The sequence below is a fragment of the Triturus cristatus genome, chromosome 1_1, assembly GCF_964204655.1.
Source record: "Triturus cristatus chromosome 1_1, aTriCri1.1, whole genome shotgun sequence".
NCBI classification, from domain to species: Eukaryota; Metazoa; Chordata; class Amphibia; order Caudata; family Salamandridae; genus Triturus; species Triturus cristatus.
In genome coordinates, this window is record NC_140579.1 from 104,712,176 (window position 1) to 104,740,057 (window position 27,882).

Genomic DNA, 27,882 nt, shown 5'->3' on the forward strand with positions numbered 1-27,882 from the left:
CCCACCTGCCTGGGCGGGAGGGCTCGCCGGAGGGGTGGAGAGAGGTGGCAGGTCGCATGGGCACTGGCAGGCCTTGCCGTCTTCCCCCGGGAGGGAGAGGCGGGCCGAGGCGCAGCCTGAGTGAGACGCAGGGGTGCCGGAGCCTGGCGGCGGCACCCCTCGGAACAGTTGTTCTGAGCTGCTACAGAAATGTGATGGCGTTGCGCACGGGGTCCACGGACCTGCTGGGCAGCAGCGTCCGAGGGCCTGGCACCACCCGACCCCTTCCGCTCGGGTTAGACCACTGGGGGGCACGAGCTGCCGGGGCCGCTTGGCCTTCGCTCTGCTGGGTAGGGTGAAGGGCCTCCCGGCAGGCCCTTGAGTCAGACGGTCCATGCGGGGAGGAAGCTCCTTGCTTGAAACAGCCGAGGCTGGCCAAGCAGTCCGTCCCTAAATGGACCGAGAGTGCCCAATCGATCAGAGTACGGCCGGGGCATCCCCTCTGCAGGCCGCCTGGCGCACGGGGATGGCGGCTTCTCATCCCTGTCTGCTCCCGGGGCGAGCGGGCTCGAAGGGAGGGCCCATCGATGGGGGCCGGGAGGCAGGCGCGCACCTGGGCCCCCGGGGGCCCCAGCTGGTGGGCCCGGGCGCTGCCTTCTGCGTATCGGGATCGCCGGTCCTCCCGGAGGTCTGACCCAGCAAACCCGGAGAAAAAAGGACCATCAGGAAGGGGCTGAGAGGCAGGTGCGTACCCGGGCCCCTGGGGGCCCCGGCGCTGCCTTCCCCGTCTCGCGATCGCCGGACCTCATGGAGGTCTGACCCAGCAAACTTAGAGAAAAAGAACCATCGGGAAGGGGGCTGAGAGGCAGGTGTGCGTACCCGGGCCCCTGGGGGCCCCGCTTCAGGCGGGCCCAGATGCTGCCTGTGAGAAGTTGGCCTGATATATGATGTCACTAATCCTAGTGTACACCTTATATCAGTCCAAACAACCCTTATGGTGATTGGTTGTAAAGTCAACCGTATAGACCAGCTATCCTAGTGGTAGCATGGACAAGAGTAGTCTTAGGCTAAACTCTGAATGGCATGTGAAGCCAGCTGTTATACCATTTGTAACCCCTTGAATACCAAATGCAAGGACACCACAACAGATATATATATATATATATATATATAAGTGTATTTATTCTAGTCAAACCCTCAGCACTCTTTATGAGATTCGAGGTAAGTACAACACAGTCTTATTCAAGCATACATTAGGTCACACAGGTAAGTAATACAGTTTAGCCCTAGGGGCCACGCAAACCATATACTAAGTAAGTGGTATAAGGACCACTGTCACGGAAATAGGATAGGCCTAGGTCTAGGGAATCGCTGGGGCTACACTACCCTACCAACAGTTAGGAAGTGGGAGGCCCACGGGATTCAGGTGCAGAGTGGAAACACTCACGCGTAATGCGTATAATCGATAGAAATAGTACAGTTTAGAATTAATAAGATTTAGGACACTTCTGGAGTAGCTAGGAAGTCGAGACTTGAGAACTAGACACTAGGATAGTCAATACCCTGATGAGCACCGGAGTACCCAAGTTACCTAGCCCACGGGCTGCGGGTGCATAGGTGTGAACTTGCGTCGGGTTTCGTCGTCGACTCCTATGGATGCCTGAAGGAAAGATGCTGACAGGCAGTCAGTGAAGAGTGTCCAGTGGATCCCAAGGCCGGGATCAAGAAGGAAGGATACCTGCAAGCAGAAGGGACAGAGTCTGGGTCACTGGCCAGTGACCACGTGGAACCAGGAAGGAACCAGGCGAGGTCATGAAGATTGCAGGTGAAGGTGAAGCTTGTCGCTGCAGCCACGAGGACCAGGGAACGTCTAGGACGACCAGGACCAGGAGGCGAGCTGTCCCACGAAGGCTCTTGCTGTCGGCGTCGTCGAACTAGGACTCACCAAGCCTTGGCAAGCGGAACCCACGAAGAATGGAGGACTTGCTTCTGGTGCAGACCAGGGAGGTCTGGGGTGCTTCTCTTTCACAGAGGAGCAGGAGCCAGTCTGGAGGAGCCAAACCAGCAGTGGAAAATTGAAGGTGTCGTCACAGAGGTTACTAGCCAATGGGCAAGTAACCGGACAGACGCGGCAAGCAGGAAAATGCAGAAGGGCCCCACGCAGGACTCGTGGAGTGTGGGGGGCTGATCTTCGGTGCAGATGGTGCTTGGGGTTGGGGCTTCTCAATCCCCGAGGCACAACCTCGAGGGTGCCTCAGAAGCTGTGCTGGAAGATACTTGCCACTTTTCCCAGGTAGCCGGTCCCACGTCTCTCGTCGCCTACACGGATCTCAGCTCGGATGTGGATCAGGGTCGGAGAAGTCTGGAAGTCAAGGCTCTGGTCAGGCTCTGCAGTGGGTCCCTCGTAGAACTTCAGCAAAGCAAAGGGTAAGTCTCTTGATGGTGCCTGTTCGCACAGGGTGACCACTCCTTGGCCACAAGGGAGATTCTTCAGTCTTCTTCTTTCGTCGAATGTCGAAGGTCCAGAGTTTCTGTTCAAGTTGCAGGTTCAGGATAATCTAATTTAGCAGGGCCCAACTAGCTACTAATATACTGGGCTAGTGGGCTGGGCTACCTGCAAGGTCCCTCCTATGGGTGGGACCAGGAAGGGGAGTGGCTACACCCCCTTTCCTTTGTCCAGTTTCGCGCTGGGGCTGGAGTGCCCCAGCACCGGTTTGAACTGGACTATGCATGGGACACCTTGTGTGCCCCAGGCATGTCTCATTCCTTTCATCCCTCCCTGCCCCAATACACTAAAGTCTGTCTGAGGAGGTGCTAGCACCTCCCCAAGCAGGAAACCTATTGTCCAAGCCTCCCTGGCTGGGAGGGTTCCCAGCAGCAGGAGGTCAGACTCGTGTCTGTGGCAGCAGCATCCATTTTGTGATGCTGAGGCTTTGGTGAGAGTAAAACAGCAAAGTAGGATTTTTAACATGTCTCTGCCTCTAGAAGGGAGGAATAATATCCTCATCACCAGAAATGGTATGGGGGTATTATTCCAAAGTGTTAGACACCTTACACGACATGTTTTGATAAAGCCAAACCATAGTTACCATACCCGTTTAAGATTATAAGGCACTTTAAGAGTATATGGTAGGCTATATCATAGAACAGCTATAAGGACATGGTTCCAAAAGCTGCAGACAGGCTCAGCTCATGCTAGAGCACCATCTCACATGTTACAAAGCACTCTGCCTCCAGGATTGTTAAGGCCTGCCATAGGAGTGGCTCACAGGTACACATGTGTCTATTTTAAGGGTAGATATAGGTATACTATATCTAAGCAAGGGGTGATTACACGACCTTGCCCCAGCTGAGTGATCAGCCAGTTGTGTCTGATTGGAAGGCCAGGCCAGGGGTTGCATAATACATGCTGCAGCCCCTGGTAGGCCTAGGGTAAACCTATGCCCTGGGTACCTAGGGTACACTGTACAGGGTCCAATAAGGTGATCCTTACCAATTGGGTATGTACCTAGGGTACATGGAGTCCATTTTAAAGAGAGAGCAGACAGCCTGAGACCCTGAATGGCAGGATCTCAGGCCAACTAAGTCGAAAAACCAGCTAGACACTAGGCAAAAAGTTGGGGGTAACCATAGTCAGATATCCACCTTCCTACACTGCCTTCCCCCTATCTCGGGATCCATGGACCTCACAGGGGTCTGACCCAGAAAACTCGGAGAGAAAGGTCCATCGGGAAGGGGCTGAGAGGCAGAAGCGTACCCGGGCCCCTGGGGGCCTCGGCGGACGGGCCCTGGATCTGCCTTCCCCTGTTTCAGAATCGCCGGTCCTCACTGAGGTCTGACTGACCCTCTCCCTAGTATTCCGGAGGAAAATGACCCCCCTTTCTTGTAATCAGTGCACACGAGGTGACCGAAGGGACCCAAGGCGCGAATGTGCCCGACCTCCTGGAGCCCGCGCTGGGATCTGGGAGGCAAATGGACCCTCATCGAGACTTCCAGGCAAGCCCGGCCATCTGGTCACCCCATTGGAAAGCATTGCGCGTGACCAGATGGCCGAGGGGAAAAGCGCGACCAGATGGCCAGGCTCGAAAGGGAAGCCATCTGGTCGCTTTGTGCCCCAACGAATGAGTGAGCGGGTGTCGGGGGACCGGAGGCCCTGGGCCCCAGCCATGGAGGCTGAGTGGAGGACCCGACGGGCCCTCCAACCCGGGGCCCGCGGACACCTTGACAAGCGGGGGAGGCCTGCACGGGACCGACAGACCCCAGTCTCGGTCCCTTGGCAGAGCGGCAGGCCACGGCACGGGGCCCAGGGCCGGAGCACCCGGCACGGGGCCCAGCCGGGCCCCTGGACCCAGCCGGGGCTCCCAGGCCCGGAGGCGCAGGGGAAGCCTCCCCGTGTCCTCCGGGCCCCGTCCCAGGCACCCTGCCACGCGGCAGGACCCAGGACGGAACCCGGGGTGGGGTGGCTGCCCTCCCAGGGGCCCTGCCGGAGCTTCTGAGCCCAATCGAGCGAGGGGAGGCTCCCCGGCCACAACGGAACCCTGTCCCGTGCCTTTGGCAGTGCCGTGGGGCCTGGGGCCGGAGCTCCCCCCGACGCGGGGCCCCCGGGCCAGAGGCGCAGGGGAAGCCTCCCTGGGCCCGCCGGACCCCGTCCCGGGCACCCTGCCACACGGCAGCACCCAGGACGGAGCCTGGGGTGGGGAGGCCGCTCTCCCCGGGGCCCTCAGGGGCCCGGCCGGAGCTCCTGAACCCAGCCAAGCAAGGGGAGGCTCCCCGGCCAAAACAGAACCCCGTCCCGGGCCTTTGGCAGGGCCCGGGGACGGGGCCCAGGGCCGGAGCCGCTGACCCGGGGGCCGGCGGGGCCCTTGGACCCAGCCTGGGCTCCCAGGCCCGGAGGCGCTGGGGAAGCATCCCCGGGCCCGTCGGAACCTGTCCAGGGCACCCTGCCACGCGGCAGGACCGAGCCCACGGGAGCTCGTTCGGGCACCCCGCCACGCGGCAGGACCCAGGACGGAGCCTGGGGTGGGGAGGCCACCCTCCGAGGGGCCCCTGGACCCAACCCAGCAGGGGGAGGCCTGCTGGGTCTCATCTGGGGCAGCCTGCCACGTGGCAGGCCTCTTGGCATGACCCAGGGCTGGGGCGGCATCCTGGCGGATGTGCTGACCTCCTGGAGCCCTGACTGGGAGGCAAATGGACCCTCATCGGGACTTCCAGGCCGGCCCGGCCATTTGGTCGCCCCATTGGAAAGCATTGCACGCGACCAGATGGCTGAGGGAAAGGAGCGACCAGATGGCCGGCACCTAAAAGGACTCCCGTCTGCCCACCCCGAGCTGTAGCGGTAGGGCTCCCGCCTGCCCACCCATGAGGGGAGGGGTGGCTCTACTTCCTGGGGGGCTTGGGGACCCTGGCTGGGCCTTGGCCACAGAGAGGACCACCGGAGCTCTCGGGCCCAGGTGCCCAGGGGAGGACTGCCCGGGAGCCGTGGAGCCCGTCCCGGGCACTTAGCCACGCCACGGGCCGGAGGAGGGAGCCCCGGACGCCTGGGAGGATGTTGCCCGGGCATAGCCCATCTGGTCCCCGGCAAAGAACCACTAGCCCTGCAGGGGTGTTCCGGCATACCCTGCCCCTATTAATCTGGAGGAAGGCTACCCACCTTTCTTGTAACCCCTGTGCTCCGAGTGGCGGAGGGGACCCTAGGCGCGGACGCCCCCGACCTCCTGGAGCCCTGACTGGGATCGGGGAGGCGAATGAGCCCCCATCTGGACTTCCAGGGCAGCCCAGCCATCTGGTCGCCCCATTGGAAAGCATTGCGTGCGACCAGATGGCTGAGGGAAAGGTGTGACCAGATGGCCGGGACCGAAAGGACTCCCATCTGCCCGCACCGAGCCATAGTGGTAGGGCTCCCGCCTGGCCTTGCAGGGCTCCGGGGCTCTGCACCAGGGACCCTTGTCCCGGGCAGATGGACACTTGGCAGGCTGCAGGACATGGGCTCCCAGGCCCTGACCGAAACTCAGGAGGCCCGGGTCGTTCCCTGCTTCTCAACGCAGCCAGATCGGGGAGCCTGCCCAAGCACGAGGCACCCCAGTCCCGGGCACATGGTCCCTCGGGTTGTGCGCTCGTTTTCCACATTTTTTTTCAAAATTGTGCGTAGTTGCGCTAGGCAAAGTCCGCCCAGCCCTACTCGGGATGTGCGCTCGTTTTCCACAAAACATTTCAAAATTCCTTGTAGTGGCGCTTACGCAAATTCCGACCAGCCCTAATTTTAAGTTATGTGCAATGGATTACTTTCAGGATTACTTTTGTAACTCCAGGACTGGATCCTAGATTCAGTCCTGGGGTAGTTATTGGAAACAAGTGAGGAACTACGTTTTAGTTACTGTTGTGATTTTTAAGCAATATTTTGCCATTTTAAAAGTTGACACTCAGAAACTTTTTCTGATCAAATTACCAATGTTATCCTATGGAAGGAAATTCACTTAGCAGGAAAGTGAGGTTATGGTTTCTTTTTCTAGGTCAGTGTTGGATCCTGGATCCAACACTAGTGTACCACCTGTAAGCAGTTGAGAAACTGCAATTAAGTTACACAGGTGATTTTTAAGGAATATTTAGAAGTTTGCAAAATCGACACAGAAGAAATTTCACAGAAAAACAGTCAATGGTTTCCTATGGAAGAAAATTTCCGGTATTGAGCAGGAGCAGGTTTGAGGGTCGACAGGCCGGTATGGCTGGGGCCAAAGCAGTTGGTGTCTCCCTCTTCTTAGCAGCTGCATGGCAGGTCTTCTTTCTTCTTGCTCTTCATTGCTGTCTTGGAATCTGGAATCTAAGGAAGGAAGGTTCAGGGTGCCCCTAAATACTAAATTTAGGGGCGTTACAGGTAGGTAAAGTGCAGGGACCACTGGGTCCCTGCCCTGGGGTGGGTACACCCCCTATCCTGCCACACTCTTGTGGGAGGGGGGCAGTGGCCTAGTCCTGATTGGGCAGGGCTCCCCATCTTCAAGATGGCAAGAGCCCTGGGATGTGTTTCACCTCGCCTCCCCCACCTGAGGGGTGGGGTTGGCAGAGGCTGTCACCCCCTGTCCTTCCTTGAGGTTTCCGGCCCGAGTGGGGGTTGAGAACCGGTAGGGGCCAGTTGCTGGGTATAGCAAGTGGCCTGGAGAAGATCACAAAGGCGGCATGCCTTTGAAGCTTCCCCTAGCCCATCCTGGGGGAGGAGACCTAGCACCTCGCCCAGGATGTGCATTGTTGCAGGCCCAGGAGAGCGGATGGCTCTCTACCCAGGGGTCCAGCAACATGTCTGCTGTGTGGCAGCCTAGGCAGCTCCTCAGACATAACGTGGATTGTAGGTTAGGTTCAGGGGGCATCTCTAAGATTCCCTCTGTCGTGCATTGTACATTAAATCCTGCACTGGCATCAGTGCGGGTTTAATGTGCTGAGGAGTTTGATACCAAACTCCTCTGTCTTCAGTGAAGCCATCATGGTGCTGTGGAGATTGTGTTGACAATCTCCCAGCACCATATACTCTTAAATGGCAGCACTGTACTTAGTGATGGATCTGGGTACTGTAGGGGCACAGGGCTCATGCTCCTGTGCCCACACCACTGGCATAGGGCACCCAGCTAGAGATGTGGCAGATGTATGCCAGGGCAGTGTATGTTGTGGGCATGGCACACAGGGATGTGTGCCATGTCGACTCTGTTTTGTCCTGTACCCAGACACTCAGCCTGCAAGGGCAGTGTGTTTGTGTTGGGGTACAGGGCCTCTAAGGGTGGCACAAGGAGTGCTGCAGCCCTTAGAGGCCTTCCCTGGTCACAAGGCTCTGGGTACCTAGGGTATCATTTACCAGGGGCTGACATGTGGCCAGTGTTTGCCTATTTGGGTTTTAGGTTTTAGGGAAGGAACATAGGCCCTGGGCACCCGATTGGCAGGAGCCCAGGGCACACTCCAAGTACATTCAGCACAAAGTGGGGGCATACCATGCAAGAAAGATGACACTTTCTCACACCGGCCTCCTGCATCTGCTGGGGTTCTCCATCAATGTGCCAAAGTCGCACCTGAGTCCCTCTCAGAAGCTTACCTTCATTGGAGCGGTTCCGGATTAGACGCTGTTTCGGGTTAATCCTCCCGAACGGCGAGTCTGGGATATTTAGGCTATGGTTCTGCTTTTTCAGCCTCTATCCCAGGTTTCAGTCAGGATGACCCTCCGGCTTCTGGGCCTGATGCCCTCCTGCTGGTACCGCATGTCAGATGGCATATGCGGGCTCTGCAGTGGGACCTGAAGTTCCAGTGGGCGCAGCATCAGGGCAACCTGTCCGATCATGTCCAGATCTCGGAGGGCACTGCGCGGCAATTGCAGTGGTGGCTCACGAATCTCGATTGGGTCAATGGCAGATTCCTTTCCCTTCCCCAACCAGAGCACACAGTAGTGATGGATGCGTCCCTCCTGGGTTGGAGAGGCCCACATGGGAGGCGGAGATCAGAGGTCTCCGGCGGAGTCCCGGTTCCATATCAACGTTCTGGAGCTGTGGGTGATCCGGCTTGCACTGAAGGCATTCCTTCCCTCTGTCCGGGGAAGTTTAGTGCAGGCTTCACAGACCACATCACCGCCATGTGGTATTGCAACAAACAGGGTGGGGTCCTGGACCCTATGTCAGGAGGCTCTGCGCCTCTGGACGTGACTGGAACATCAAGGCATTACCTTGGTGGTTCAACACCCGGCAGGTTCTCTGAACGCCAGGGCGTACGAACTCAGCCGCCGGTGCATGGTGGATCATGAGTGGTGTCTGAACTTGGATGTGGTGCAAGGTCTTCTGCGATTTGGAGAGCCTTGGTTAGATCTATTTGCCACCGAAGAGAACGCGCAATGTTATCGGTTCTGCGTGTTGGAATTTCCAAGGCGGCACTCGCTCGGAGACGCTTTTCGTCTCGAGTGGAGCTGCGGTCTGTTGTACGCCTTTCCGCCTATACCACTTCTGCCCAGAGTGCTGAAGATCAGGCGCGACCGGGCGCAAGTTATTCTTGTGGGTCCGGACTGGGCTCGAAGAGTATGGTATCCCGAGCTGCTCAGTAGGAGCATAGATCCCCCGATCCGTCTGCCTCTTCGAGATGATCTTCTGTTGCAGTAGCAGGGGAACGGTTCTCCACCCGAACATGTCCAGCCTCCACCTCCATGCGTGGAGAGATTGAGTGGCGACAGTTGACAGCTTTCGATCTTCCTCCCAAAGTCTGTGATGTCGTCCTGGCAGCCAGGCGTCCCTCCACTAAAACGTTGTACGCCTGTAGGTGGAACAGATTTGTGGCATGGTGCACAGCTAAGACTGTGGATCCCCTTTCTGCCCCTCTTTCTGAGGTTCTTCTGTTCCTTCTCTCTTTGGCCCAGCAGGGCTCTGCTCTGGGCACTCCTTAAAGGTTATCTTTCGGCCATCTCTGCCTTTCTACGGCTTCCAGATCAGCCTTCTCTTTTTAAGTTCCCGGTTGTTAACTGTTTTCTAAAGGGAATTACGCATACATTCCCACCTGTGCCCTTCATAATGCCTCAGTGGAACTTGAATCTTGTCTTGACTTTTCTGATGTGCGCTGCTTTTGAGCCCCTTCATAACTGTCCCTTACATCTTCTTACTCTCAAGATGGCTTTCCTGGTAGCTATCACCTCTGCCAGCAGACTGAGTGAGCTCCAGGCCCTTTCTTCCAAACCTCCTTTCCTTTCTGTTCATCCGGACAAGCTGGTTCGGAGGACACGCCCTTCTTTCTTGCCAAAGGTTGTCACGCCCTTCTACATCGGGCAGACCATCACTTTGCCCACCTTTTTTCCGCCTCCTTCAAGAGAAGAGGAGCGGCTCCACCGTTTGGACCCTAAACGTGCGCTCGCATTCTATCTGCAGCGTACACAGCAGTTCCGGGTGGATGACCAGCTCTTTGTTGGCTACGTGGGCGCCAAAAGAGGTCGGGCGGTGCACAAACGGACCGTCTCCCGGTGGGTCGTTCTGTGCATCAAAGCCTGTTACTCCTTGGCCAAGAAGGAGCCTCCTGTGGGACTGCGTGCCCATTCTACCAGGGCATCAGCAGCCACTACTGCCTTGGGACCCGGTGTTCCCTTGCAGGACATTTGTCAGGCAGCTACGTGGGCCTCGCTGCACACGTTTACCAAGCATTACTGGCTTGACAGTCCGGTCTGGAGAGAAGGCTTCTTTGGCCGTTCTGTGCTCTGTGACTTTCTGGTGTAATCTTCGTTCTGTGCCTTTCAGGTGTAATCTTGTTCGCAGACCCACCACCGGGGTTGGTATTGTTGGGGTATCTATTCTAAGGCAAGGAATCTATCACTAACGTGTCTCTTTCAGATGCACAAGTTACTACTTGTGTAACGATATATCTGTAAGAGACATTAGTTCGTGATAGATTCCTTACCGCCCCACCCATCCTCCCCGTTCTGCGAACTGATTACTAGGGTTAAGGTCATCCCCTTTTAGGGCCCTAGGTTTATGCACCAAAGGTCAGTTTCTCGCATGACTCTGCGTTTCGGCACGGAAAGTTGTGTACAGAACTGACGTCCGCGCGCATGGGTGGTGCCTAAGTAGCCTCCGTGACGTCATCCCAGCGCGCACAACGCCAGTGAAGGGTGCGGAGCGGCACGGCGCCACCAGCTGGCGTGCAGGGGTACTGCTAAGCCGACAACTTTCCGGATCCAGACTGACGCCTGGGGAATATTCTATGGTAAGGAATCCATAACGAACTAATGTCTCTTACAGATATATCGTTACACAAGTAGTAACTTGTGCTGTAGTACTGAAATAGATTTTTTTAAAAATCACTACGCATTTTTTAACACTACAAGCCCCCCCCCGCGTTCCCCCCCCCCCCCCCCCCCCCACCCCCCCAAAAAAAAACATTTCATTCCATCCTTGTGACACTGCTTTACATGATGATCTGCTCAGGGGCGTTGTGAAATGACTGATAGGTGTGTGAGTAAAAGGGAGTTGGATGGAAAAGTGTGGAGGGATGGATAAGTGAAGGAACAGATGAATGAATACAAGGGAAAGTCGATGTATGAAAGGGTAAATGTATGGATGAATGAGAGGTAGATGTGGATAGATGGATGGGATGAGTGAAAGGGTGAATGCATGGATGGAAGGGAGGGTGCATGAAAGGGTGGATGTATGATACAGGGTGGATGTATGATACAGGGTGGATGTATGATACAGGGTGGATGTATGATACAGGGTGGTTGTATGATACAGGGTGGTTGTATGATACAGGGTGGTTGTATGATACAGGGTGGTTGTATGATACAGGGTGGTTGTATGATACAGGGTGGTTGTATGATACAGGGTGGTTGGATTAGTGACAGGACAAATGAGTGGAGTGTAAGGGTGGATAGATGGATGATCAAAAGTTGGATGGATGAAATGGTGGATGCTGGGGCGTCGAGCAACCCAAATGGAAGCTACGACGGGGTGGAGGTCTTTATAGGCCTTTTCTGTCTGCAACTTGGCAAAGAAAGGGAAGTGAGTGAAAGGATGGTTGATGGGTAGATGAATGACTTAAAGGATGGATGGATGAATGAAAGAAAGGATGCATTAGTGAGTATGGATGGATGCGTGGGAGGGTGGATGAACGACTGTGAATAAAAGGATGGATGGCGGGGTAAGTGTCAGTGGATTGATTGGATGAGTGCAAGGGAGGATGGGCAGATATATGAAGTGAAAGGGTGGGTGGATGAGCAAAATGATAGATGAGTGAAGGATGGGTGAATTAAAGGGTAGATGGATGAGTGAAGGATGGACGGATGAGGGAACTAATGGATGAATCAAAGGGTAAATGAATGGGTGAGTAATTGAGTGGGAGGAAGGGAGAACAGATGGAGGATTGGACGGCTTAGTTGAAGGGTGGATGTAGCGAAAAGGTAGATGTAGTAAAATGGTAGATGGGTGGATGACGAAAAGGATGACCGGATGAGTGAAAGGGTGGATGGATGAATGGACTTGGAGATGGATACAAATGGTTTGGAAATGGGTGGACAGACGGAAAGGTGAAAGACTGCACTGCACGATGGATGAACAATTGAATGCATGACAGATAAGGGTGAAATTGTGGGTATCTGCTGGTGGATGGAAGGATGAATGGATAGATGCATGGTTGGTAGAGATAATAGAGCTCTTCTAAGGAGGGTTGTGATGACTTTCTTTACTTGGTGCCATAAGAGCTTTGGTTGGAAGTGTGGGGGTGTCTAAATTGTCTGGCTACTCCCTTGATCTGAGACCACCGTATCTGCAGACTGACTCCTGTTAAGTCTATACTTGCTCACTCTAATGCAGATTTGTACCTTAATACAGATTCTCAAAATTGAATACCTGGTTTCCCTTGTTTAAATCTTTCCTTTTTGATCCGATAGGCCTTTAGTAAGAAGCAGGTTGATGACCGTAAGGAATGGCTGACTAACTTCATGGTAGACCGCAGGCAGCGCAGATTACTTGGCCTACCAGAGGTAAGTTGTTTTTTACGTTTTTTGTTGTTGTTGTACTCTAGTATATGTTTGGGTGGTCCACTGCTTTGTTCAGAATTCCAGTGATGTAAGCAGGACCATGATTGGCATAAACTTACCACAGAGTCCTTTTTGCATAGGATTATTTGTACGGCACAGCTACAAAGCAGCTGACTTATAATGAATTCGTCAACAAGGAACTGATCCTGTTCTCAAACTCTGACAACGAGCGCTCCATCCCATCGCTGGTAGACGGTGAGTTAATTGCCCCCAAGGTAGCCCCTACAGCCAAGAGGAGCTTGAGTGCTAGAAATGACATTTGTACGTTTTGTTTGTGTTTTTATATCGTCGATCACAGGTTTGAAACCCGGGCAGAGAAAAGTTCTATTCACATGCTTCAAAAGAAATGACAAGCGGGAGGTTAAGGTGGCACAGCTAGCTGGTTCTGTTGCTGAGATGTCTGCTTATCACCATGGTGAGGTAAGTAGCTAAAACAGTCCAGTCTTAAACCCCCCACGGGGCAGAGTGGGATGCACTGTTGCTGCTATATATATAAAAAAATGTAGCCACTACCTTAATGCTACTGGGCTATGTTCACCATAGTTGAAAATGCCAAGTGTGTAGATCGATGACCCTTGTGCCCCAGGTATTGTTTGGATCCCTTGGAAAGGAAGGCGACTCCCATTCGCTACCCATCTCCCATCCTACTATTTCCTAAACATGAATTGTTCGATTTAAATTAAACATTGCTTTACCAAGCACAATGCCACCATGGTAGTTATGAATGTTCACTTGTTGTGGATGCCTTCAAAGCAGCGCAGCTCAAGCTGAGGGGTTTGGACTGCTCTAACCTGCATTGAACGACAGAGCTTGAACTGGAATGGTTTTCGGCTAGTGCGCAAAGGGGTCTGTCCTAAACAAGTGACCGCGTTGGCCACCTGGCAAGAAGAGATCTGCCAGCAAATGTGCTTCCGTTGTGGGTACAGCAACAGCTCACCATCGTATCCCTGCCTCCGAGGTTCCAGGCTACTATTTTTGCTATTACTCTATGGCCTCTTCCACACACACATTCATGGTGGTGTATTTCTTCCCAGGCTTCCCTGATGGCTACCATTATTAACTTGGCGCAGAACTTTGTGGGAAGCAACAATATCAATCTTCTGCAGCCCATTGGTCAGTTTGGTACGCGGCTGCATGGTGGCAAAGATGCTGCCAGCCCCCGATATATCTTCACAATGCTAAGGTAAGTCTGATTTTAAGGTCCATATGTTTAGTTTTCACATCCACCTGACGCTGCAGTTCTGAATCCGGATCAGTCTTTCTGCTAGTATTATGCCACCATACTCAAGTAAACAAATGTCTTTATGCAAGCTCTAAATGTCAGCTCATGCTGTTGCCCTTCTTGTAGTCCCTTGGCCCGCCTGCTGTTCCCATCGATGGACGACAATGTTCTGAAGTTTATCCGTGATGATAATCAGCGAGTGGAGCCCGAATGGTACATGCCCATCATTCCCATGGTGTTGGTGAATGGTGCTGAGGGTATTGGAACTGGCTGGGCATGCAGGATTCCCAACTATGATGTCCGCGAAGTCCTAAACAATATCCGCCGAATGCTGGATGGAGAGGAACCCCTTCCAATGGTGAGTTGGTCATCTTCTCCGTCATGGTTGGGGCTGTTCTGTGATGTCGGGCCGTTCTTGAATTTTCTTTTATTCTTTATTTAGCTTCCAAGCTACAAGAATTTCAAAGGGGTTATTCAAGATTTGGGTCCAAGTCAGTACCTGGTAAATGGTGAAGTGGCTGTGATTGATGAAACGACAATTGAGATTTCTGAGCTTCCCATCCGGACATGGACTCAAGTAAGCATGCGCTGCTCGGCTTTCTTACTCTTTGCCAAAGACCATGGAATTAAAATAGGTGAATTTGTATGTCAATTAGTTTGAAGGTTAATTTAGAGTTGGAACTTAGACGCTTAAAATGGAATGGAACGAACTCCTGTAACCAGGTCCCTGTACACGTTATGGCTTTTCACAAGCAGACCGAGATATGCCGAACACGGACAAAGATGATGAAGGATAACCACCTTTAACATGAGGGAACATGGTTAATCTATTAAAGCGATAGTTACATGGCCCCGGAAACTCGCTTAGTAGGAGCACTTAGAGGCTTAAGTAAAAATGGCCCCCCTACAATTTTCATGCCTGTGAAATCTATCCCTTTGAACAAGAGTGAACTTCAACCTTGCATGCAAACATGGGCATAAGGTATGAAGGTGGCTTTTGCTGAATGGGTCAATGTTATAAGGTAAAGGAAGCAGATAACACACCAATATGGCAGTTCTTTCCAATGGGTGCAGAAACTGGATGAAATCGGGCCTATAATCCCTTATGGGGAATCTCATCCGAATATGAAAGACTACACACATTCAGCAGCCCACAAATACTATGCGTGAATTCACAGCCTGATGATGGACCATATCCGTACACTGAAATTGGGGGAGGTGGTGCACAGTATTATGGTGCTTTCAAAGTGGGAAGGTTTGATTGGATAAGATAAATCGCCATCAATGTCGACATGGTGACTACATTAAACCATTCTTGGAGACCAGGTGGGAAGAAACAGTGGCCCAAAAAGTCATAGTGCTAAGGAACAATTCAGAATGTCCAACTTAAACTGAATATACCATAGCAGAAATACTATGCAGGAGATAATGGTGCATGGAAAATCATTGCAACCAATGTAATGGCAGCTAAAACACAGATTTATGCCCAATTGAAAACTACAAGGCTTCATAATACATTAAAGTTAAGCGGCTTTATATAAAACCAGTTCTAGAATACATAGTCCGCTAAACCTTACATGTGACCGAACTAAATTGAATAATTGGAGCCAATTTAGAAAAATTGCAACTGCAATAAAAACCTCCAAAGCCCCAGAACTGGACCGGAAGCATCATCTTTGGCATTGTAGTATGTTCTACTTGGTGTGTGTGTGTTCACTTTGCTTTAGGTATGTTGCCAGTGTTCCGTTCTAGTCTAAGAATATTCTATAGCTCCTAGCAACTGTATTGTGGATTCAGTGGAGCTGGAGTTGCTGTGGGAGTTGGTGGTTACCTTCTCTCCTCTATGTGTAGCCTTAATAAACCTGTAATCACAATCCTGACCAGCGTGATTACAACAAAATTACTGGCGACGATCTAAGGCTACACAGCGCTACCCTCGCGTGTCAGTCCACTGAAGAGTCTCCTTCAAACATCACTACTTGCTACAAGCAAGTCCAAGTACCTAAAGGACCTGTTTCTGCAGTTGTTCACACAGTGAGCTCTCTCGAGTCTTGGGTATGAACTCTCGCATCAAGAAAACTGTATGTTTATTTACTTTTCCTTCAAGTCTGACCAATGCTTCTGCGCACCCAGTGGATTTTCACATTGCTTTTGAAAAGCATTTCTAATGGACTTTCCCTGCTTTGCTGCAATTTTTTTTAATTACCAGCATTGCTTCAGCAACTTCAGATTTCCCATTTGACTCGAGCTGCACTTCAACATTTATTTGCCTACATTTCTCAAGCCGCGCTGCACAGCTTTAGTGTATTTCAAAGCGTTTTTCATTCTCTACTGCCTCCATTACTGTTAGAAATGTCTGTTACACCCATTCATTACAAAAATGAAGCGTAACGGCAGAGTTCATCCAGAGTCGGTGTTTATTCAACCTTCCAGCTCCAAGTCATAACATTTAATCAACGTCTTTCGTAACGCCCCACACAACACGAGCTCCTGTGTTTAAAACACAACACTTCGCGTGGTCCCCATGAGCAAGATACCAGATTGCTCGTGGACACCACGCGCCATGACCCGCACAGTAGAATGTATATACACAACAATTACTCTAACTGGGCCGCGCGCCCGTGGCATCTTTCAAACTGTTTGCCACGCGACTCTTGAGCACTGGACTCTGCCTGCATTACTCAAGTTGCTCTGCACGCCAGTGGCATCTTTCAAACGATTTGCCACGCACTGGACTTTGTCACGAGCTGCCTTCCCTTCCCTTTGCTTGCATTCCCTTAGAGCGTTCCTTTTCCTGCTTCGCTCTACTCTTCTTCCAACAGACGCTACTGCTGGTGACGCTTCTGTCATTGATGACACACGTCTCCTTCGTGCCGTCATCTCGTAATTTTCACGTTGTGGCTGCCATTTTGGTTTGGGCAAATTCAGATTCCTGATTACTGGATCTTCATACAGCGTATCACACGGTGATGCACTCACCAGTTACTAATTGTTTCAATACCATTTATGCAGCGCTTCTACAATCTCAACCTACATTGTTTAACGCGATGACACACACACCATTTTTATCTTGTGTGCACTGCCTCGGTGACGCACACACCTTCGTGACATTTAGAATTGTTTGCTGATACCACGGTGATACACACACCATTTTTTCAATTGTGTGTTCTACCCTGGTTTTACAATTTCTTTTGGTGATGCACACACCTTTATTCCATCTAGCATGAGCTAAAGATACGGTGATACACACACCATTTTTATTGTGTGTTCTGCCTCCTATATTACTAACTATTTCAGTGATGCACATCTTGTATATCATGGTAGTATTTGCTGTTTTCTTATAGGTATTATAACTTGCTTTTTGACTAACTTTTCGCGTGTCTGCTAATCTTCATTTCTCTTATTCTGTAGTAGGGGATCTCTGTGTATAGTCATAATCTATGAATAATCCCCGCCCATGTGCGGGGACCCCGGAGCAATCAAAAATATCTCTTAAGCTGTCCCGCATTTGCAAACCTGCAAAGACACTTAAGAGACAGACAAAATAATACAGCCTAATCACCACAAGGCTGCACTGGCCAGCACTTCCTCTGAAGTGAACACAAAAGCCAAAATAAAGTTGAAATGTCATTTTTATTCACATTTGACATGTTCCTTTATTATCACACACTCCCTTCACCAAAATCCCTTTAAACAATAGAGAGGAAGGGGTGGACAGACAAGCCCTATAGGCTGTCATTATGTGTCTGCTAAAGGGATACCGTGCCTTTAAGAAACTCTCCAGAGACCCCCGGTATCCCAGGATGCACAGCCAACACAAGTTACTTTCAGTTCTTTTTTCCGGCTCCTGCTAGCAGGACCCTGGAGCTTGAGCTCTACCCTTTTGGGTGGTTTAATTGATTAAAATCGGATTTTTTGGATTAAAAGTGGTTTCATTCGACGTCTAAAGCCTTTGTCTACTACTGCCTGCAATCTGGAGCAGTTTTGGCCCACTCTCAGCATGGCTTTATTCGATAAATGCCCTGAGTGTGGGAGGAAGAAGGCTAAGACGGACCCACATGAGGTGTGTATCCTCTGCTTGTCGCCCTCACATGTCCCAGCTGCCTGTGACATCTGCAGCACCTTTTCGAAAAGGACCCTGAGGGACCGGGAGAAGACTCGCCTTCAGGGACAGGAGAAGCAGAGGACCGGTGAGACTTCAGGGCATGGAGGGTCCCATTCCCCCTCCTCCGCCCATGCTTCAGCCCCTGGAGGGACCTCCGGGCAGAAAAAGGGGCAGAAACGACACCTACCGGCTGGTAGGTCGCGTTCGACGTCGAAGGCGACGACGTCGACGGCGAGAGAGAAGGCACCGGTATGTTCGCCGTCGATCCAGGGCTCTGGGTCGCGGCAGCCTCGGCGTTCGACGTCGAGGGAGGGGCCGGCGAGACCCGGGACCGGGTCGCCGTCGCAGGTGTCACGGTCGACGTCGACAACACATCGACGTCGTACCGAGCCCCATGGACTGCACTCGCCGCCGTCTACCCACGGCTCGACGCTGACGGAGTCGACGCCGAGATCCCGGCGCCCGCCGTCGAAGCGGAGGCGGTCGACGCCGAGACGCAGGTCGACGTCGAGACACCAACGATCGACGTCGAGACACCAACGATCGGCGTCGAGATACCAACGATCGACGTCGAGACATCAACGATCGACGTCGAGATACCAGCGATCGACGTCAAGATCGCAGCAGTCGACGCCGAGGCACCGGCGGTCGACGTCGAGACGCCAGAAGTCGGCGTCGAGGAGACAGTCGACGTCGAGGCAGACACCCCGGCGACGGCGATCAAGGCGGGGCTCGACTTCGAGGAGGCATAGGTCGACGTCGAGGAGACTTGGTTCGACGTCGAGAGGACGATCGACTGCGGGGCGGCACTCGTCGTCGAGGGCGAAGAGACGCCGTTCGAGGTCAAGGTACAGTTCGACGTCCCAGACATCGGGGAATACGTCCTCGGTGATTACGATCTCCAGTCGAGGATCGGGGAGGCGCGGACGTTCGCCTTCGGTGGCTTCCCCGCGGGACAGGCCCGCCAAGAAGAGGAGAGTGGCCGCGAGCCCGGACAATGATGATGGGGGCTCTCCGGCTAGAAGTGATGGGGCTTCAGACCATCTGACCCCGCTGCGTACCCAGCGGCCTCCTTTGCCTCCGGTGCCTGACCTTCCACCGGCGCCTCCACCGGTGCCTGCACTGCCTCCTCCTCCTCAGCCTCCTCCTCTTCCTCCGCCTCCTCTTCCTCCTCCTCCACCTCCTCCGCTGCCTCTGCCCGTGCCTCAGCTGCCTGCCTCACCACCGCAGCCACCGCCTCCTCCCTCGAGGGTCCCTCACCGGCAGAGATCTCGCTCTCGCCCTCGCAGGCGATCACGGAGTAGGCGCAGATCCTCCACTCGCTCTGGACATGGTCGACGGAGGTATCGGTCCCGTTCCAGAGGGTCGAGGGGCACGTACTCTCCGGGGGCTGGCAAGTATTCGCCCTCGCTGTCAGAGACGCCTCCTTCCCGCGTCTCTCCAGTTGATGACATTGCCACGTTCCAGGAGGTGTTACTGAGAGGGGCTGCGAAGTTGGGGATATCAGTGACTACCCCTATTCCCACTACGTCTGTGATTTTTGAGACTTTGCATAAAGTACATCTGTCGCGCCCCCTCCTCCCGCTGGTCCCAGGACTGGAGGAACCTGCGATGGAAGTGTTCTTAACGCCGGCTGTGGTGAAGCCGGCGCCCTCGAGACTGTCAAAGAAGTACAGGGCCCCTGACTCGGATCCGGCGTTCCTCAGAGTGGACCCCCCACCGGATTCTGTTATCGTGGCGGCGGCTCGTAAGCAACACTCTACGACGCCTTCCTCCACGGCTCCCCCGGATAAGGAGAGTCGCAAAATGGACTCCTTGGGGAGGAGGATGTGCTCCACGTCGGCTACTGCAATGAAGGCCGCTAGCGCCTCCGCTCTGTTGGGGCGCTATGACAGGTCTCTTTGGGACTCCCTGCAACAGTTCGCGGCCTCCCTGCCCAGAGACAAGAGGGAGGATTTTCAAGAGGTGCTGAACGAGGGCATGATGGTCTCTAATCAGATCATCAGTGCGGCGGGGGACGTGTCATTGTTGGCAGCCCATGGGTACTGCCACGGCATACATATGAGGAGGCATTCCTGGCTGCGGCTGACTCCGCTCAAGCCGGAAGCGCAGCAGAAGATCGCCAATCTACCATTCTCTGGCACGACGTTATTCGGGTCGCATGCGGATGACGAGATGGCCCGCATGAAGGCTGAGGCGGAGACTCTGAAGGCGGTGGGGCTGGAGCGGCCTAAGGAGCAGAGGAGGTCCTTCCGTTCCTCGGGCAGGCGCTACACCAAGCAGAGGGGCCAAGGGCGTCAGTCGGGCCCCCAGCAACAGCCCCAGCAACAGCAGCAGTACCAGAGGCAGCCCTTTCAGAAGCGCCAGAGGGGCAGAGGCCAGCATCAGTCCTCGGCGGGGAACAAAGGCCCGTCCGGGTCGAAGCCCTGAAAAGTTACTTCCCCCTCATCCGTTACCCGCTCCGGTGGGGGGAAGTATTCAACACTACCTGGCAGAGTGGAGGACAATAACACAGGACAAGTGGGTGCTGAATATTGTTTGCAATGGCTACTGTCTTCGTTTCACCAGTTCGCCTCCACAGATTCCACCAGTGCGCTCCCTTTACATGGTGCGGGAGCTCCAGCGGGAGGCGGACGTTCTATTAAAAAAGAAGGCGATAGAAGCTGTTCCTTTGAGGCAAAAAGGAAGAGGTCTCTACTCACGGTTCTTTCTCGTAAGAAAAAAAGACAAGAACGAGTTCAGGCCTATTCTGGATCTGCGTCAAGCAAACAGGTGGATCCGCCGAGAAAGGTTCCGTATGTTGTCCCTGCATCAGATTTACCCTCAGTTGCATCGAGGAGACTGGCTGTGCGCCATAGATCTGCAGGACGCTTACTTTCATGTGCCGATCGCACCGAAGCATCGCAAATTCCTGAGGTTTCTGGTAGGCAACAACCATTACCAGTATTCCGTACTCCCGTTTGGCCTGAAGTCTGCGCCACGGACGTTCTCCAAGTGCATGGCAGTGGTCGCGGCACACCTGCGGAAGACCAAGGTGTTTGTGTACCCTTACCTGGACGACTGGTTGATCAAAGCGTCCACTTATCAGGAAGCCCAGTGCCATTTCAACAGGACGGCGGCTTTGCTTCACCGTCTGGGGCTGCACATCAACATGACGAAGTCAGTGCCGATCCCTGTGCAGTGTCTCCAGTACTTGGGGGCCTCAGTCAATACCTTGACCGCAAGCGTGTGTCCTTCGGAGGAGAGACGCTTATCGATCCGTGGGAAGGCTCTGCATCTCATCTCAGCCCGCTCTCCTACGGTGAGGACGGTGTCTTCATTACTGGGGTCGATGGCTTCTTGCATCTTCCTCACCCCCAATGCACGTCTGCATATGAGGCCCCTGCAGGAATGTCTGGAGGATCAATGGGACCAGAGGAGGGGGCGTTGGGAGGACAAGATCCAGTTGTCTCAGCACGCTCGGCAGTCTCTGAAATGGTGGTGTTCCCCAGAGAATGTCTGCAAGGGGACCCCTTTTCACAAGGACATTCCGGCCCAGACCATAGTGACCGATGCGTCTCTCCAGGGCTGGGGAGCGCATTCGGGCCCTCTTCAGATTCAGGGGATATGGTCGCAGATGGAGACGACCTACCATATCAACTTTTTGGAACTCAGAGCAGTACACTTGGCCTTGAAGGCGTTCCATCCCTCCTTCAGGACGTCCTCCCTGCTGGTTCAGACGGACAATACTACGACCATGTATTACCTCAACAAGCAGGGGGGCTCCCGGTCACGCACCCTGTCTCGGGAGGCACAGGCGATCTGGAACTGGCTGGTGGCCAGGAATCTGACGATCACGGCGACCCACCTGCCGGGAGTGCAGAATGCCCAAGCAGACGCGCTCAGCAGACTCGTTCAAGAGAACCACGAGTGGGTGCTAAACGACGACGTGCTAAGAGACGTCTTCGCAGAATGGGGCACTCCGGATATAGATCTGTTCGCCACGGCAGAAAACAGCAAATGCCGCGACTTCGCGTCCAGGTACTACCAACCAGGGACGCTGGGGAATGCACTATGGATCAGCTGGTCCAACAGCTTTCTCTACGCCTTTCCACCCATTCCCCTGATTCCGGCGGTGCTGATCAAGCTGTCGCAATCCAGAGCCAGAATGATCCTGATTGCTCCGGAGTGGCCGAGACAATGGTGGTTCACCGACCTTCTTCACCGGTCTGTTCTGCCGCACCGGCGCCTGCCGTGCCGGCCGGACCTCCTCACGAAGTTCGGAGGGCAGATGGTTCACCCCAATCTCTCGTCATTGAGTTTGGCAGCATGGCTCCTGAGCTAGTGCAGTATGGACACTTGAACCTGCCTCAGGACTGTATGGAGATCTTAAAAGAGGCTAAGAGACCGTCTACGAGGACCTCCTACGCCTATAAGTGGAAGAGATTCTGCTTATGGTGCAAGGCGAAGGACTTTGACCCTACATCCTGTAAGGAAGACGTTATTTTGCCTTATCTGCTGCAGTTAGCTCAGTCTGGGCTTAATTTCCAATCTATTAAGGTTCATCTCGCAGCTCTGACTGCGTATAGGAAGGGCCCTTCTCAAACCTCATTTTTTCAAATCCCTGTGATTAAGGATTTTTTGGAGGGTTTGCGTAAGGTGTTTCCCCCTGTTAGAAGGCCTTCTCCACCTTGGGAATTGAATGTGGTGTTATCTAGATTGATGAGGGAGCCTTTTGAACCTATTCATAAGGCTTCGCTGCAGCATTTGTCTTGGAAGGCGGCCTTCCTTGTAGCCATTACATCTGCCAGGAGGGTGAGTGAGATTTAGGCTCTGTGTTGCCAAGAGCCGTATACTGTTTTCCATGCTTCTAAAGTAGTGATGCGTACCCATCCTAAATTTTTGCCTAAGGTGATATCAGATTTCCATGTGAATCAGATGATAACTTTGCCTACGTTTTTTCAGCATCCTTCCTCTCCGGCGGAGAGGTCTCTGCATTCACTTGATGTGCGTAGGGTGTTGAAATTCTACCTGGATAAGACAAAAGATATCCGCAGGTCGGATCAACTGTTTGTTAATTATGGTTCGGTAAGAACTGGTTTAGCTACCTCAAAGCAGTCCATTTCCAGATGGATTGTTTCCTGTATTCAGCTTTGTTACCAAAAAGCTAATAAAACATTAGGGGGTAAGCCTACAGCACATTCGACTAGAGGAAAGGCGGCTACCACCGCTTTGCTTAGGAATGTCCCCATTGCTGACATTTGTAAGGCTGCCACCTGGAAGTCAGTCCATACGTTTACAAAGCATTACTGCCTGGACTCTGATGCTAGGGCAGATGCGCAGGTTGGACAGGCTTCGCTAAGGAATTTGTTTGCACAGTGATTTGTTGGTGGTTGGTCTTACTCCACCGCTTCTTGTTGGTTGGGATGGGCTTGCCATTCTATTCATAGATTATGACTATACACAGAGATCCCCTACTACAGAAGGAGTAGTTTCTTACCTGTAACTCCAGTTCTGTAGTAGGGGTATCTCTGTTATAGTCATAAGCGACCCTCCCTCCTCCCCGGTGGAGTAACCTGACGGTATCAGGCCTGTTGTTATACACCTTCAAAAAGAACTGAAAGTAACTTGTGTTGGCTGTGCATCCTGGGATACCGGGGGTCTCTGGAGAGTTTCTTAAAGGCACGGTATCCCTTTAGCAGACACATAATGACAGCCTATAGGGCTTGTCTGTCCACCCCTTCCTCTCTATTGTTTAAAGGGATTTTGGTGAAGGGAGTGTGTGATAATAAAGGAACATGTCAAATGTGAATAAAAATGACATTTCAACTTTATTTTGGCTTTTGTGTTCACTTCAGAGGAAGTGCTGGCCAGTGCAGCCTTGTGGTGATTAGGCTGTATTATTTTGTCTGTCTCTTAAGTGTCTTTGCAGGTTTGCAAATGCGGGACAGCTTAAGAGATTTTTGATTGCTCCGGGGTCCCCGCACATGGGCGGGGATTATTCATAGATTAGGACTATAACAGAGATACCCCTACTACAGAACTGGAGTTACAGGTAAGAAACTACTCCTTCTTTTTACTCTTATTTATCTATCTTTATTGTTCAATTATCATTTCTTCATCAGAAATGTGCACCTTACAATCTGCTAAACCTCCTGCATTTCTAGATTCTGCAGGAGATCCCTCAATTTGTTAGGAAATTTGGCACAACGCTTTCGAAACGTACTTCGGTGCCATTGGTGCTTCTCGTTTTGTTGCAGAGGAAGAAATGTTTACTACTGCATTCATTAGTGTTTGAAGGAAGGTCAATCTTTAAACACTTACCACCATTAACACAAGAAGAATCTCAAGATTTATATGAATATCAGCAAACCGTGTTGAAACTCGAACACAGATTCGATAAACAACCGAGCCTCATGGTTTTGAGACACATTCTTCAAAAAGAAACAAACGGAATTTGAAGATGTAGATTCTTACATCTCAACTTTACGCAAGCTTGCTGCAGATTGTAAGTTTGGCAATTTCACTGAGCAATCGATTGGAGATCAGTTTCTGTGTTAGACCTGTCAGCCCTTTGGGTGGTCCCTCCTCATCATTATTTATTTTGTCCCACTTTTGCCTCAAACCCTGTTAGAATTTTTCCTTTTTGGGAACCACCAGATTTTTTAGTGTTGCTGCAGATTCAGGGAGCCATTTTATCTACCCCTGGAACTTCTGTCTGAGGGCCTGGAGCACAAAATGGTGGCCACCTGTGACATCATCAGAACCCACTGGAACCTACTAGAACCTTCTGCAACATTCTGGAGCCCTGTGACAGTTGGAGGCGGTTTAGAATGTTGGGAAGCTAAGACAGAGAGTTGGCAGTTGGAGCTGGCAGTTGGCACCTGACTGGTGAAGAGTGAGCAGCAGAAACCTGAAGGAGGAAGGAGTGAGGCAGCAGGGGTGGAAACTTGTGCCTGGAGTGGGGTCCATAAACCCACCCTTGATACTAGTCCCTACTGACTGAGCCCAGCCTGGAGCCCTGTGTGGGAAGAACCATCTTAAGGACCTGGACAGCAGGAACAGGCCTTAGAATCCAAGAACAGCAAGATCCTGACCTGGATACTGGTTTCCCTGGAGTCCGACGTCGAGAAGCCTGAGACCCGGAGCCCGAGGTGGAGAAGCGGCGCTGACTGGAAAAGCAGACGTCGTACCCGGAGCCGCCAGAGGTCGAGAGAGGGCGCCGACGGAGGTCGTAGAGAGTACCAGAGGTCGAGGAGGAAGTCACCCGAGGTCGAGAGCGGCTTCGACGGGGGAGTGAAGTCCACCCTCCGGAGTCGCCGGAGACCGAGGTGAAGCGTGCCGGAGGTCGGGAGTGGAGGTCGCACTCCGGAGTCGCCGGAACCTGAGGAGAGGAGCACCGGAGGTCGGGAGTGGGGATCGCACTCCGGAGCCGCCGGAAGTCGACAAAGAGCCAAGGCCGGCCGACGTCATCGAACCTGAGGTCGCCATCGGACCGGAGCCGCCCGAAGTCGACATCGAGCCAAGACTGCCCGACGTCATCGAATCGGAGGTCGAGATCGAGCCGAGGCCGCCGACATCGAACCGGAACCGCCTACCGGCGTCGTCAAGAACTGACATTGTGCCGAGGCCGCCGACATCGAACCGGAACCGCCTCACGGCGTCGACATGACTCCAGCGGCGTCGGAGCTTCAGAAAAAGGGCAGTAAGTGGAATAGAGGGCGCCTAAGGCCCTGTGGAATCCTGAGAGACTACCCTAGGGGCTGGAGAGGTGCTGGAACCAGCTTGATTGTGCCAGGGGTGAGCTGAGACTAATTCAGAGGGGTTGTGTAGAGTGAGAGAGCCAGGTCTCTAGTATTCCCCCCTTGATCTACCTCAGTTTAGGCCTCAGCCTTGTCCAAGCCAGGGAGTAGACACTCTCAAGCCATCCACATAACTACAAGCTGTGCCTGGGCCAAATCAGCCCATAATAATCTAAATGTGATCTGATTCTATAAGTGTCACTGTCAGCTTTTAATTATTTATTGAGAGCACTGTATTTATTGTATTTAACCTATTTATTGCTCCACTGTATTTATTGTTCCACAGTATTTATTGTCGCACAATATTTATTGGTTTGCAGTATTTATTGCCTCAGAATATTTAATTGCCTGTATGTATTGCACTTATATTTATGCCTTAATTATTTATGATCACCCCTATTTATTGAATCATTAAGCCAGTATTTATTTGACCTGCACTACTTAGAAAGCCTTGTATATTGTGATTGTGTTATTATTTATCTAATCAGCGACTAAGAGAAAAAGAAGATAAACAGATATTTTCATAATTTTTACGGTGTAGAGTCGTTTTTGGAACGGATGCACGCATGGTTATTGTATGGGTATGACGTATGCTTAGCACGGTGCCTGATTCCTGACCACTCGAGCCAAGCTACCACTGTGTGTCTGGGGAGACCCCGTTACCACCACCCTTTCCGGTGTGGGAATGGAGTATTTCCAACATTAATTGGTGTTCAGTGGTGGGATAGAGCTGTGCCTATGTATACTCAACAATAACTGTGGGTAGTCCATAGGCCTACACCGAGAGTTTTCTCAAAGCGGCCTTCCTAATTGTGGGTTTTTGTTTTTTTCCAAATTTACTCTGGTGGTGGGAGGAGGTATTATATAAGGTACCCCCCTGCATAGTTACTGCAAATAACTGTCCTCTGACCTGAGTGGGCAAGATGGAGTTTGTACTGGAGAATTTAGAAACGTACACTGTGGCCCAACTCAGGGAGTTTTGTCAGCGGGAGGGGGTGTATTGTCCCCCAGGAGCAAAGAAGGGTGCACTCCAAACCAGCTTAAGGGCTTGGGGGGAGGCACGCCGAGAAAGCAAGGCTGAGGAGGAGGACAGGGATAGAGAGCCCGACAGTGAGGGAGCTGGTTTGTACCAACCTGAGGTGGGGAACCTGTCAGCGGGGCCCAGGACACTTTCCAGGAAGGGCAGCAGTGCCTCTAGCGGTGGCTTGTCTGAAGTGGAGTTAACAGACCGGAGGGAGAAAAGACAGCTCACATGGGACTTAGCAAGGCTGGAGAAGGAGAAGGAGGAACAGAGGATGGCTCATGAGCTAAGGCTGAAAGAGATAGATCTTCAGATCCTAAGAGTCGGGGCACACACTGTTCCTAATGGTGGCAGCAAAGACCAAGAAAGAGAGTTCACCAGGGAACCCAAACCCTACCTGCCAAAGGACATAGTAGCTAGCTATGGAGTGGGCGACGATATTGCCAAGTGGCTAGCGGCCTATGAGGTCTCGTTAAGGGCCCATGGGGTTCCAGAGAAGTACTGGGGAGCGGGATTGTACAAGTACATGCCTCCAGCTGGTAGGGATGCTTTATTGGCCCTCGAGGAGGATGAGCAGACCCACTACCCCACCATGAAAGTGGCGCTCATAAGAAAGTTTGGACTAACACCCGAAAAGTACAGACAGAAGTTCAGGGGTAGTCACAAACTGGGCACACAGAATTGGGTGGACTTCCTGGACTATGCAAAGAAGGCACTAGAGGGTTGGATTCAGGGCAGTGAAGTGAGGAACTACGAGGGGTTGTTTGATCTAGTACTGAAGGAACACCTGCTCGAGAAATGTTTCCCTGAACTGCGTCAACACCTGGTGGATAGCAAGCTGACCAGTCCCCGGAAGCTTGCTGAGGAGGCGGACATTTGGGCTAGTACCCGGGTGTCCACAAGGGGGACTGGAGGGGATACTCAAAAGGCCGGACAGGGCACCCCCCAGAAGAAAGAGGGAGGGGAAAAGAAAAAGGAGTTCTCCAAAGGCCCCCAAAATAACTTCTAAGGGAAGGGAACAGGATTCGCCCCTAGGGCTAACCCACCCAGAAACCCTAATCCTGGCCAGAGTCAGCAGCCAAGGGTTGTCCATTGCTACGAGTGCGGTGGCGTTGGACACTATAAAGGAGATCCGAAGTGCCTGAAACGACCACCCCCTCCCATTGGAGGAAAGACCCCCGGAGTAGCTAGTGTAGTGCTCGGGGAGGAGATGCCCTTAACTAAGGGAAGGGAGTGGGCGGG

General features: G+C 52.7%; 1 protein-coding gene across 2 annotated transcripts in view; it reads left to right on the plus strand.

Moving 5' to 3' along the window:
- The window catches only part of LOC146869650 (DNA topoisomerase 2-alpha-like), a 163,499-nt gene that overhangs the window by 53,243 nt on the left and 82,374 nt on the right, over positions 1–27,882 (plus strand). For both annotated transcript variants that reach the window (XM_085609488.1, XM_085609504.1), the window contains 6 exons: positions 12,362–12,454; positions 12,592–12,706; positions 12,810–12,931; positions 13,546–13,694; positions 13,860–14,091; positions 14,176–14,310. In XM_085609488.1, coding sequence (XP_085465614.1) covers positions 12,362–12,454; positions 12,592–12,706; positions 12,810–12,931; positions 13,546–13,694; positions 13,860–14,091; positions 14,176–14,310 — 846 coding nt within the window. The remainder of the gene's footprint in view (positions 1–12,361; positions 12,455–12,591; positions 12,707–12,809; positions 12,932–13,545; positions 13,695–13,859; positions 14,092–14,175; positions 14,311–27,882) is intronic.